This window comes from Pipra filicauda, unplaced genomic scaffold (genome assembly GCF_003945595.2).
Source record: "Pipra filicauda isolate LSUMZ 115617 unplaced genomic scaffold, ASM394559v2 scaffold285_size1263560_pilon, whole genome shotgun sequence".
NCBI classification, from domain to species: domain Eukaryota; kingdom Metazoa; phylum Chordata; class Aves; order Passeriformes; family Pipridae; genus Pipra; species Pipra filicauda.
The window spans coordinates 885067-897601 of NW_024104404.1; the positions used below are offsets into that span (position 1 = coordinate 885067).

Genomic DNA, 12535 nt, shown 5'->3' on the forward strand with positions numbered 1-12535 from the left:
ACCCCCCACACCACCACCGAGGCTCGTCCTTTCAGAGCCCTTGAGATGCCCGTGGTGGGACATGTTCACAGCGGGATCCATCACGGTGGGACCCTTCAGCTTCTCCCTTCCTCCAGCTGGGTGGGAAGGCTGTTAAAAAATGCGGGGCCAAGGCACAGAGTCCTCCTGTTTCTGGTTTGGTGTGACAGTGGGGTTTGACTGTGACAGTTCTGTCACCTCGAGGTCAGGGCAGAGCCAAGCTGACCATGTTGGTTCCGTGTAAGGGTTGTGGGGCAGCTGCTGGAGTGTGTTTGGGGGTGTGTGTGTCTCCTTAGAAGCAGGAACTCACCTTCTACTTGCAACCCAAGGAGACTTACTCTGTGTGTGTCTCTCTTCTCCCCCAGACAATCGAATTTGATGAAAGTGCAGGTGCTGTTTTGAGGATCCAGCCCCTCCGGACTCCCCGGGATGAGAACATTTACGAGTGTGTTGCTCAGAACCCTCATGGGGAGGTCACTGTCCATGCCAAGCTCACCGTCCTCCGAGGTAAGGAGCACCCTGCCTGCCCTGTGCCAGGGTCACAGTGGGACCCTTCAGCCTCTTCCTTCCTCCAGCTGGGTGGGAAGGCTGTTAAAAAATGCAGGGCCAAGGCACAAAGTCCTCCTGTTTCTGGTTTGCTCCGACCTGTCAGATCTGTTTGCTGTTCTTACCCCGGAGAGATGTAAAATTGCTGTGTAAGAAACAAAGCTGAAACTGGACCACTTCAGGAGGTTTGACTGGATAATGTATTCAGGTTCCTTCCAACCTGAATTATCCTGTGACTCCTGTGATCTTCCCTCCCCTCCAAAAATTCCTTCCCCAGGTTTAGGAGCAGCACCAGAAACTCCTCATTATTCTCCTCAAAACCTTTTCCATTGAGGAATCACTTAATGGGCTGGGGTTAAGATGATGTTTCATCTGCATGGGCTTTCACACAGTTGTTAGCAATGGCAGCCTCTTTTTCTTGTGCTAGATTCCTTCTGGGCACCTTTCCTCTTTCCGGAGGTCTTTTGCTCCATGCACTCTGTGAGAAAACAGTTCCCCCTCTCCATTTTGTTCTGATTCTTTTTTCCACTTGTCCCCATTACAGAGGATGTTTACATGGATGCCTCCTTCATGTCATCTGTTTGAAATATGCTCCCTGAACTGGTTGTGGGGGAGGGAACAATATGCTGTTGCTCTGGATGCCTCTGGATGTTTGCTGTTATTACCCTGGAGATCCCTACAATCCCTGTGTGAAGGGCTGAGCGAGGTTGGGTGCTAAAACTGACCCATTTTAGGGTTTAGAACACCCATCAGTGATGTTTTCTGTTCAAAGCACAGGTGATCCTGGCAGGGGGGTGGTGGTGGATAACTGCCTGAAAGCTCCCAGAGGAGTTTAGCTTGGAAGCATTGGCTATGGATGAAATCATGGGCTTTTTAGTAGGGACACCGGCAGTGAGAGCCTTTCTTTCTGCAGTGAGCACATCTAACAGCAAATTTAGGAGCTCCAGGCAGTGTGTGACCCTCAGGCCAAGTGGTAGCTCTGCCTGTGGGGCCGTTGCTTTTTCTTCAGCAATTTCAGTGTTCATCTTAAATCCTTTTGTTTGAACAGGCAGCGAGCGTGTCCTTAATACTGCAGAGTGAAACTGGTGTGCAAATCCCAACTGTAGAGCAGGAAGCAGAGACCAGACATGAGGGCCACATGGCAAAGCCCTCGGCCTCCCCTTGGAGCAGGGAATATCCCTTCTGCTGCCCTCCTGGCAGGCTCTGTGCTGTCAGGATGCTGCTGCCTTGGAGGTGGGCCCATGGTCCACTCATGCCTGACAGATTTGTGTAGGTGCACTCAGATCTGAGTGCAGCTCCTCTGCCTGCCGTGGCATTTAACCTTCTGTTAGAGAAATGTGGTGGGATGGATCTGTCAAGAGCTTGGAATGGCACAGGATGACAGGAGTGTGTTAACTGTGGTTTTCCCAGAGGACTGGGAGCCTTATTCCTCACACTTATTCCCATATATATTCCCTGGGAGCTGTGGCAGTTTGGGAGAAGTGCTCCTGCAGTCAAATTCCAAGTTTGTACCCCTTGAATGTAGCTACAAGCAGTGTCCGGGGAAGGTTCTCCTCCAGCTGCTGCCCTCACCAATTCCCTGGATTCTTACAGTGGTTTTAAGGCTCTCTCCACCAAAAGCAAGCTGCAGTGTATGGAATCATAGAATCATTAAGGTTGGAAAAAGCCTCCAAGATCATTAAGTCCACCCTGTGCCCCATCCCCACCTTGTCACCCAGCCCAGAGCACTGAGTGCCACGTCCAGTCATTCCTTGGACACCTCCAGGGATGGGGACTCCAAACCTCCCTGGGCAGCCCCTTCCAATGTTTACCAACCCTTTCTGTGGAGAAATTCTTCCTGATGTCCAACCTGACCCTCCCCTGGCACAACATGAGGCCATTTCCTGGTCTTGTTACGTGGGAGAAGAGACCAACCCTCACCTGGCCACAGCCCCCTGTCAGGGAATTGTGGAGAGCAAAATGGGAATGCTGAGCTGAGCTCAGGGACTGTCCTTAGGGACCAGGGCTCTTTGTACGTGTCTTTGTGCAGCTCTTCCTTCTGGGATCAGCATCATCCATTTGTCAGCCAGGGGGACAGATGACAACACAGGGGCTGCATCTTCCCACTGCCTGATTAATTCCACCCTTTGCTGATCCCACCAGGACATTCTGACTGTGTGCTGTGCTCTCACAAGCTCTCCTGTTCTGTTTGGGAGCTGGTTTGGGGTCTCTGTTTCTGACTGTCCTGCAGCAGTGAGGGTACCCATCCGTGGAACTTGAGGGAGCAGGAATTAACTGCAGGATGGGCCGAGATAGTGTTGAAGAGCATCAAGGAAGCAGATTTTATAGCAGACCCTCCCCTTCCCTGCTCAGCTGGAGTTATTCCATCCTTAATCGTTCCTCAGCTTTCACACAGCTCCTCTTTATCCGCATTTTTAAGTGCTGGGAGAGTTAAAAGCACCAAGCCCAAATGCACTGATCTCCACAATGACAAAGTGAGCATGCTGGCAGCCAGGCCTCTCCTTCCCCTCCCCTCTTCTGCACTCACCCACTCTCCTGTTTGTCTTTTCTCTCTTTCCCTGCACGGCCCCCTCCTCCTCTCTGTCTCTTCTCTCACTTGCAGAACTGATGCTGAGCACAGAGAGGGGGCTGCTCCACGGCTGCTCCACAGCCTGGAGATGGATGGGAGCTGTCATTTGCAGAACCTGGTACCTTGGCACACTCTGGAGTACGGAAACCTGGGCCCCAGCTGCTGCAAACTGCACGAGGGGCTTTGGAGTAGCTCTGCAGCCTGGTGTGTGTGTGCTGTAATCAGACAGATGTGTCTGTACCTTTGTGCAGGAACATTAGAGGGTTTCCTCAGCACCAGGGCGGTCCCATGAACGGAAAATAACGCAGAAAATATTTTCTCTATTCAGAATAGAAAATGAAACATTCTTCCTTACTAGATGCAGCTGCTGAAGGGATTGGGAGTAAACCCATTTTTGCTTATCCACGTGATTACTCCTGGATCAGACCCTGATAGAAACCCGTGTGCCTTCACTTAAAAACAGGAAACTGCAGGAGAGGAAACCTTTGGGAGCTTCTGAGAAGCAAAACTGTGATGGACAGCATTCAACTCACACAGAGTCCCTTCACACCAGCTCTGCTGGCTTGTTTGTCCTTCCTGCTCTGCTTCTCCAGGGATCCCAGTTTGGTAGGGCTGTGGAGACTGGCTGTTCTTTCCACAGCTGGCTAGACATAGTGCCTGCAAACCTGACTCCTGCAGAGCTCAAAGAAAAAGGAAGACTGGTTTTGGGAAGCGTTTTCCAGTTGTTGACTCCAGCTGCTATTATTTTTCGTTATAACTTGGACAGGAAGGAAGGTCATTGGCACAGACACCCCAACTCTCAGTTGATGGGGTTTCTCTAAGCTCCCCACTCCCAGGAAAGACATTTGTATCTGTATCTGTGTGTCCTGGGATAGATACAGACAGAGAGGTTGTGGACTCCCCACCCCTGGAAGTGTTCAGGTGGGGTGTGGTTTGGAGCAACCTGGGATAGTGGAAGGTGTCCCTGCTCACTGTAGGGGGTGGAATGAGATGAGCTTTAAGATCCCTCCCAACCCAAACCAGTCTGTGATTCTATCTGTATCTATCTGTGTCTACATTTATATCATCTTTATCCATAGATCCATATCATGATGATTATTATTATTTCCCGTATACAGATTATACTTTGCCTCCAATTCTTTAGTAGCCTGTGGGAGCTGGTAGAGTTCTGTGGAGGTTACCCTTGTGAGCTGTTAGGAAATGCAATATGTTCTCATAAAAACCAGTGATTAGTCCAGTTCAGTGTCACGGAACAGGATTTACCATGCCCTGATCCATCGCTCGCTCCGTGCTGGCCAGTGCCTGCTGTTCCTGAGGGCTCTGCACTCTGGAAAACTGAGGAGAACAGGCTGTTAGACATGTCAGGGCTGCTGGAGTATGACTGAGGCTGTTATGGACACACTTTCAGACCTACTTCTTTTAGTGATTCCCTCTTGATTTTGTTTTAGGAGGTATTCAGACATTTCACTACCAATTGCAGCCCGAAACATCCCTCACACATTCCTCCTCCAAGAACACATCTGGTGTGGGCATGTACAAAGTTCTAGCAAGATCCCTGCTGTTCTGTTGGTTTCTGTGTAATTGTTGGCTTTAAATCAGCCAAAGGTAAACAACAAGCAGCTCTGGATGCTCAGCAGAGAACAGCGAGTCCCAGGGGAGCGCATGGGAGAGGGAAGCTGCCCCCTCTGAAATGTTACCTTGCCATTTGGAAAATTCCTGGCAGTCTTTCTTCAAACTTGACTTGTTTTGCTTTTCTTGTAGTGACCTGAAAATTGGACAACGTTGACAACAGATTAGTTCTGTAGCTTATGAATAACATCAAAGTAATTTTAACTCAGATGCCTGTAGAAGGAGGGCACGTAGGGACACATTAGGGAATACAGGCATTACCTGCACTATTTTGGAGTCCAACACACATATCTAAGTGTGTATTTATTGCCTGTAATTCTTTAATAACATTGTTAGGCTATTACTGTTTTCATAGTAAACCTTTCAACTCAAAAGAAATGGAGTCAACAGAGCGTGTTAGTGAGACTCCTCCCTGCATTAGAGTTGTCTGGCTGGGAAATAACAGGTACTTGAGGCACAGGTACAGACACATGGGTGGAAATAACTTGTTGATGTAGTTTCACAAGGTGTATAGTGCCAGGATACCTGTTGGAGAGAGGACAGCTGTAGCTGTTCATAAACTTAATGACAAGAGCAGCGATAAGTTCAGGAATGCTGGCTTTTGATCTTCTTTCTGCTTAAAAGTCGTGTCACTCGAGCTGCTTCATCTCTGTGTTCCTGCTTTTCCACCCTGAATGAGGACAGTTGACAGTGTAGAGACCATCCAGCATCCAGATCTCCAGAGGAGAGGGAAAAATCCCTCCTCCTCTTCCCTTCAGAGCATCCTCGTGGCTTTCTGCACCAAGTCCATGGCACATCTGTACAGGCTCACACCCTCCTTCTCCTCTAAATTATTAACCAGCCGTGCACACCCTGCGGGGGAAAAGAGCGGCAGCAACACCCACTTTATCTTTCTTTATCATCCTCTTTTCCAGCACAGCTAATTAGCTAAACCCAGAGCTGCCACCTTCCAGAGTGACAAGGAGACAGGGAGCACCCCTGTCCCCTCGCTGGGGCCGGGGACCCTTCTTTGTGTGCCCGGGTTGGATCCGGGCGCGTCCTCCAGCACAGAGCGTGTCCTCGGGTAGGATTTATTGTAAATGAGAGCTGAAGTGCTCTTTCCCTGCCTCTCTTCATCCCTCCTCCCCTATCCTTTCTCACTCTACTTTGTTCAGTGGCCTTGAGGTGATTCACCAGCTTTGGGGGGGTTTAAACTGCTCGGTCCAAGCTCAGGTGTGAACGAGGTGTTGGGATGCTCCATTTATGTGGCAACTGCAACACAGGGAAGTGTTTGCCTGCATAAACCAGCACAATTTCCAGCAGCAGCAGCTGCCCAGATGTGCCCTTGAAGCATCTCCAGCTTGTGTCTGGTTCTTTTGTTCCTGCAGTTGCCTGAGCTGCTTTCAGAAAGAGAATTCACAACCCAAACCGTTCCTTATTTATTCGGGAACAGGCTTGGGGTGGTGTTTGGGGATTGATGGGGAGGGTGGCAGGGCTTGTGTGTGCATGTCTTGTGGGGATTGTGCTGAGGTTGTAATTGCATTATTACAGGGAATCCAGTTGTTAGGGGATGGAGGCAGTTTCACTTCCCTGACAGGAAGGAAATCTGAGCACTTGAATCAGAGCAGTGTGTGATGTTCAGAGATGATCTGATCCTCAAATCTGATCACGCCTCTAGTCGCAGTTGTTTTAATTAAACTCAGAGGAATTCTGCACATTGTGCTGCGAGATTAACATTTTTGTTTAATTAGAAACACTCAGTGATAATAGTTGTACCAGGCCTCCCCCAACACACACACATGTGCAAACACACACACACACACACACCCTGCCAGGCAGAGGGTTATTCTCTCTGTGGATTAATTGGTTCATGGAAGGAAGGGGCTGGGGTTGGAGGCAGGTGGAGCAGCATCACCAGGGAGCAGGATAAAAGCAGTGATCAATAATGATGTCATCTGCAGCCAATGCGGCAGCGGCTCCTCACGCTCAGCACGGCTGGGGAAGGAGCAGGAGGGAAGGGAAGAAGACATTAAAAGCCTGGCTGAAAGCTGTGCAGAGGCACAGCAATTCCCTGGGCCCCCCTGTCCTGAGCTCACTCCTGGGGGGGCTGGGGGTTTGCAGCACAGGAGGTTTGGAGAGTCCTGCAGTGCCCGAGCACAGCCTGGTGAGCTCAGAGGGCTGGTTCAGTCCCTGGTTAAGGGTGTGTGTGTGCACAGTTCAAATTTGGGATGCAATGTCGTGCTTTAGAGGTGCTTCAGGTGCACCAAAAAGGCTTGAAACTGAAAAATGGCTTTAAACTGACAGAAGGCAGGTTTAGATTAGATATTAGGAAGAAGTTGCTGCCTCTGTGGGTGGGGAGGCCCTGGCACAGGTTGCCCAGAGAAGCTGTGGCTGCCCCATCCCTGGAAGTGTCCAAGGCCAGGTTGGACGGGGCTTGGAGCAACCTGAGATAGTGGAAGGTGTCTCTGGCAGGGGGTGAAATGGGATGAGTTTTAAGGCCCTTCCCCACCCAAACCAGTCTGTGATTCTGTTTCTTGATGAAATGACACCCTTATACAAGTGTTTGTCCATCCTGGGAGATCTGCATTACTGGAGCAGTTCTAATGGGACGTGGTTCTGTTTGTGGTCAGATTCCTGTGCTCCATGAGGAGAGGTGTGGTTAATACACTTCAATCTCCAGTGAGTCACAATAGATCCTTTATAACTCTCTAACAATGGTCAGAGGCAGGAAACAATGCACATTTTTAAACACACAATTGAGGCATTTATCCTTTTTTTCTTTTTCCCTGCAGTAGCTGTGAACTGCTAATAATGGAGCTGGACAGAGTTTCTTGGCCTCAGGTATCAGAGCATCACACACACCTTTAGCTCTGCCTTCAGGATTTCATAGATTTTTAGAAGCTGAGTGTGAGGCACAGCAGTGTGGAACAGCTCTTGCCCAAATCACATGTGTTTGGAGCTCACACAGAGCTGGGATCTGGTGATTCTGCTTCTCTTACAGGATGGAGCTCTGAGCACTCTGGTCTAGTGGGAGGTGTCCCTCACAGTAGGGAGCTGGGATTAGATGATCTTTATGGTCCCTTCCAGTCCAAGCCATTCTGATTCTGTCAAAATGCCCCCACCATGGCAAGGCCACTCTTGTCCCACCGTCTCTGGGTTCAGCCATATGTAGTTTGGCTCCATTCCTCCTGATCCATCATGTGCCAGCCTTAGGAAATGAGCTCTTGGTGTGTTGGCAGTTGGCAGGGTGGCTCCCAACCAAGGCCAGGGGCTCCAACCCCATCTTGGTGCTGCTGTGAGACCTCCCACCGGTTTCAGTGGGGAGCTGGTTGTGATATATGTTGCCTTTTTAAAAATCCCACCATTTTTAAATCCTCTGTGTTATTTCCCTTCTGTTCCCTCACCTGCTTTTGAGATGGATTCAATGCCACAGACTCCTGAGGCTGTGATTCCTTGACACGGCTCATTTGAGATGATGGAAAATCCCTCTCAAGTCTCACCCTGGTTCTGGCATCCTCCTTCCAAGCTGCCCTCCCCTAAACACTCACTTTCTAGGGGGAAAAATGGCATGTTCCAGAGCTGTATCAGCCAGCATAAGACAGATTTTTTCCATTCCACAGGAGTTAAGAAGTGGTGACAAATATTACAGGGGAAGCACTGGGGTTTTGTACGAGTTACCACAAATTAGTCACCGTTGGTCAGGATTGCCCTCCTCACCCTCATTAGGGAAGGCAAAGGCAGGGTTGAGAGAAGCAGGAAGCTCAGTTGAAGCTCAGTTGAGCCTCTCTGCTGGGTGCTGGTGCCACGTCCCTCTCCTGGGAGGGCAGCAGCACTTGGAATTAATAAATGTAGAAATCACACCCTGGCTGACAGCACTTGGCGGATTGTTGTTACGTGTGTCCCCTCTGGTCACTGCAGCTGGATGAGATTTTCCTCTCCTTTCTCTCCCAGTCCCACTGTGTCTTTGACAGCCCTTTCCACGTGGGTTCTTTCATTATTTCTCCTGTGTAGTTTGTTTTGTGCTGTGAGGTTTGGAGGGAGAAGGTGAACCCTTTCCTTTTAACTGTGACTGTACAGACTGTTCTCTGCAGTGCAGGGAGCTTTGCCACCCCTGTGCACAGTTCTGCTGTAAAAACCAGTTAAATGCCAGTCACTGACCTGACAGAGCTTCACCTGGAGGAACTTTGACACGATGACTCGAACATAAATCCTGTGAGGAGCAGCTGAGGGAGCTGGGGGGACTCAGCCTGGAAAAAGGAGGCTTTGAGGGGGGGACCTTCTCACTCTCTGCAACTCCCTGACAGGAGGGTGCAACCAGGGGTGGGTCAGGCTCTGCTCCCAGGGAACAAGGGACAGGACGAGGGGAAATGGCCTCAAATTGTTCCAAGTTGTTCAAATTTCTTCACTGAAAGAGTGGTTAAATATTGGAAGGGGCTGCCCAGGGCAGTGGTGGAGTCCCCATCCCTGGAAGTGTTCAACAAATGAGTTAACATGGCACCTGAGGACATGGTTTAATGGGCAGGTGGGACTTGGTCAAAGGTTGGACCTGGTGATCCTGGAGGTCTTTTCCAACCTTAGTGATCCTATGACTCCATACTCCTGTGCCCCAAAGGGTTTTAAAAATGGCATTTAAGTGTGGAATCTTCTTGTGGGAGGTCAGATAATCACATAAAATGGACAAGCTGCTACACTTTATTGTACCATGTGTTTTCACAACCCATATATGGACCACTTACTGTTTTAACTTGCCTGGCACAGGGCAGCAAGTCTGCCTGATGCTTTCCTTGGTGCATTTTAACAGCTCCATTTCCTACCCTGGTCCCTGTTTAACCCTTTCCCTTCGTTGTCCACCTCCAGAGGACCAGTTGCCTCCCGGCTTCCCGAACATTGACATGGGGCCCCAGCTGAAGGTGGTGGAGCGGACCCGGACGGCCACGATGCTCTGTGCAGCCAGCGGGAACCCCGACCCAGAGATCACCTGGTTCAAAGATTTCCTGCCCGTCGACCCCAGCGCCAGCAACGGGAGAATAAAACAGCTGAGATCAGGTAAGGCCTGGCTGTGAGACTGGAGGAGTTGAGACCAAGAGGTTTCTGAAGCACAGGAGGGGCCTGACAGGCACAGGCCCCACTGCTGTGGATGGGGCCGTTCGCTCTTTTTTGTTGTTTTGGGGCTCATGTCTTACACATCCTTTCCACTTGGAGCCCTCCTGGCCTTCCCCACTGCCCAGCTGACATGAAGGGAAGCTGGTGCCCATCCAGAGGGCACTGTAACTATGATCCCTGGATCTTGGTGCTCTTGGAGCTCAGGGGAAACCAGGGCCTGGATGGGAGCTGAGGGTTTGCTCCTCAGCCCAAGAACTGGGCAAGGAAGAAAGAACCACTGTGGCAGACACGGCTTTTTAGGCCACACACACCCCTGGTGTAGGGCCCGTGGCTCAGGCAGCCTCTTGCTGTCAAGACACGATGGTGTCAGTGGAGCCTCTCCAAGCTGGTGTTGAAGAACAGCTCTTGCAGGACCTCTCCAGTGTCACATCCCTGCAGCCATCGCTGTGGAGCCGTTGGGAATGTTCCGGAGTGACCCCTCAGCGCTCGGTGGCTCTGCCCGTGGAGTCCATCCCCACCAACAGATGTACCCCAGCTCTGTGGCTCTTGTCAGTTTTCCATCTTTCCCCATCTGCTTGTCCATCTGTCTCTCCTGTTTGTTTTATGTTTGCTGTTTTGTGTGTGTGTGTGTGTGTGTGTGGCAACGTGACATCTCTTAATATTCACGTTTCGGGAGCTGTTTTTATACTTGTTAAATCTGCCAGTTTTGCTGGGTGAGAGCGTGCAAGGAGGGCATAGGTGGATTTATTTTTGAGTACTACTGATAAAACACTCCCATTGAGAGCTGCAAAAATGAAGCAAGCTTTGGAAGTTTTACCTCTTGACAAAAACTAACCCAGAAAATAATCCTTTTCACATACTGCTTGGACCGACTGCTTAGACCCAGCCTAAAGAAAACATGTCCAGGGTTGGACCTAGCAAAGACCAGCATCACTTCAGCTGCTCAGAAGATTTCTTTGGCCAAGAGAGATGGAGCATTTTTAGGTCTTTTTTTTGGCAAAAAAAGGCATTGTTGTAGGCAAAGGGAAAGCAGAGGCTTCAGTGAAGCCACTGGGGTTGCTTTGTTTGTATTAGACCTTTTACAAGGTGTCCAGTTGAGTAATAACCAACTGCTTCTGCCCAGATCTCTGCTGGCTCTGGAAAAATCAGTTTTGACTGTGTCCTGCTGCATCTGAATATCAGAGCATGGAACCACCGGGTTTTTGTCTTGCCCTTTTTGGCAAAGACTCTACTAAAAATATAGATTTTTAGTTCATTGGGCCACCAGTGGAAAAGCTTCAGCATAGCTCCAATTTAATGCAGCTTTTACACACCTGCATAAATGCTCCTTATTCAGTGAAACAAAGTTACAAGGAGATCCTTAAACTGCTTTGTGGAATTAGAATGGCTTGTTGAATCCTACGAACGCAGATGAGATTGACCTCCCTGTTTTATCATAACAGCTGAGGCAACTGCAAATAAAAAAAATCACTCAGCATAAATAATGAGAGGTAAACTAGAATTATATCATGCTCTGTGACCGTGAACTGAAGTGTGAGTAATGCACAGGCAGATTATTTTTAATACATTCATCATCTTGCTAGAATGCCTTCGGATTTGATCTGGTGTTTTCCTCAGAGCCACCTGAGTGCTGTGTTTTTATTCCAGTGAATTGCTTGGCCTCAGAGTGAACCCTTGGCCCTTCTGATAAGTCAGAAGATACCTGCTGAGATTTAATCTCATTTACAGCTGCTTTCAATTAGAAAACTGGTGAAACCCTGAAGCATCCCTGTTGCCCTTCGGGGCAGGAACCTGTTGCCTGTGTGGCAGGGAGTGCAGGTCCCTGGGCAGTCAGGGCTTCCCAGTTCTCCAATTTCTGCTTTCATGGCCTTTCAAAACTTGCATGTTCTGCAAGGAAAGGCCTGTGAAAGTGCAAAATATGAACATTAGGGTCATCTGTACTGTGCCAGCACTTTGACCTGTGGAAAAGGATTCTTTAACACCATGGCAGAGCAGATTCAGGCATGGATTTGTGACTGGAATTCAAGGTGATGCCTGTTTGAGCTGCTAAAGTCAGAATTTAATTGTAATACATTTATCTTTCCAGAAAACAAACTTTGCTGCCAGAAGTGTGGCACTAGCACACAGCAGGGCATTGGATGCTCCAGGACACTGCTAATAAGCTTCAGTGTCTTTCACCCACAGGTCACCAGTGGGACTCCAGCCAACCTTGGGGTTACCAGTTACACCCAGCCGAGGGTGTTTGAGGGGCCCTCTGGGAACAGGGGTGCAGGGAGGGGCAGTGACCCTGCTGCTAAATCACAGCTTCATCACTGCACTTTGTGCTAACAGATCTAGGAAGATTTAGGAAGAAATTCTCCCATCTGAGAGTGGTGAGGCCCTGGCACAGGTTGCCCGGAGAAGCTGTGGCTGGAATTGTCCGAGGCCAGGTTGGACAGGGCTTGGAGCAACCTGGGCTAGTGGGAGGTGTCCCTGCCCGTGGCAGGGGGTGGAACTGGATGACCTTTAAGGTCCCTTCCAACCCAAACCATTCTGGGGTTTAGTGACTGTGCTGTCCCCAAACACGTGCCTGTGTTGCTCCCTGATGGAGTCTGGGACAGGCTGAGGGAGCAGCAGGGCAGGACAGTCCCAAATTCCACCCTGGAGATGAAGTCATCAGGATGGCAGCCGTGCTGCTGCAGTACAGAGGGT

General features: G+C 49.8%; 1 protein-coding gene across 12 annotated transcripts in view; it reads left to right on the forward strand.

Moving 5' to 3' along the window:
- The window catches only part of PTPRS (protein tyrosine phosphatase receptor type S), a 165924-nt gene that overhangs the window by 82708 nt on the left and 70681 nt on the right, over positions 1-12535 (forward strand). For all 12 annotated transcript variants that reach the window (XM_039382823.1, XM_027724504.2, XM_039382821.1 and 9 more), the window contains 2 exons: positions 384-525; positions 9599-9787. In XM_039382823.1, coding sequence (XP_039238757.1) covers positions 384-525; positions 9599-9787 — 331 coding nt within the window. The remainder of the gene's footprint in view (positions 1-383; positions 526-9598; positions 9788-12535) is intronic.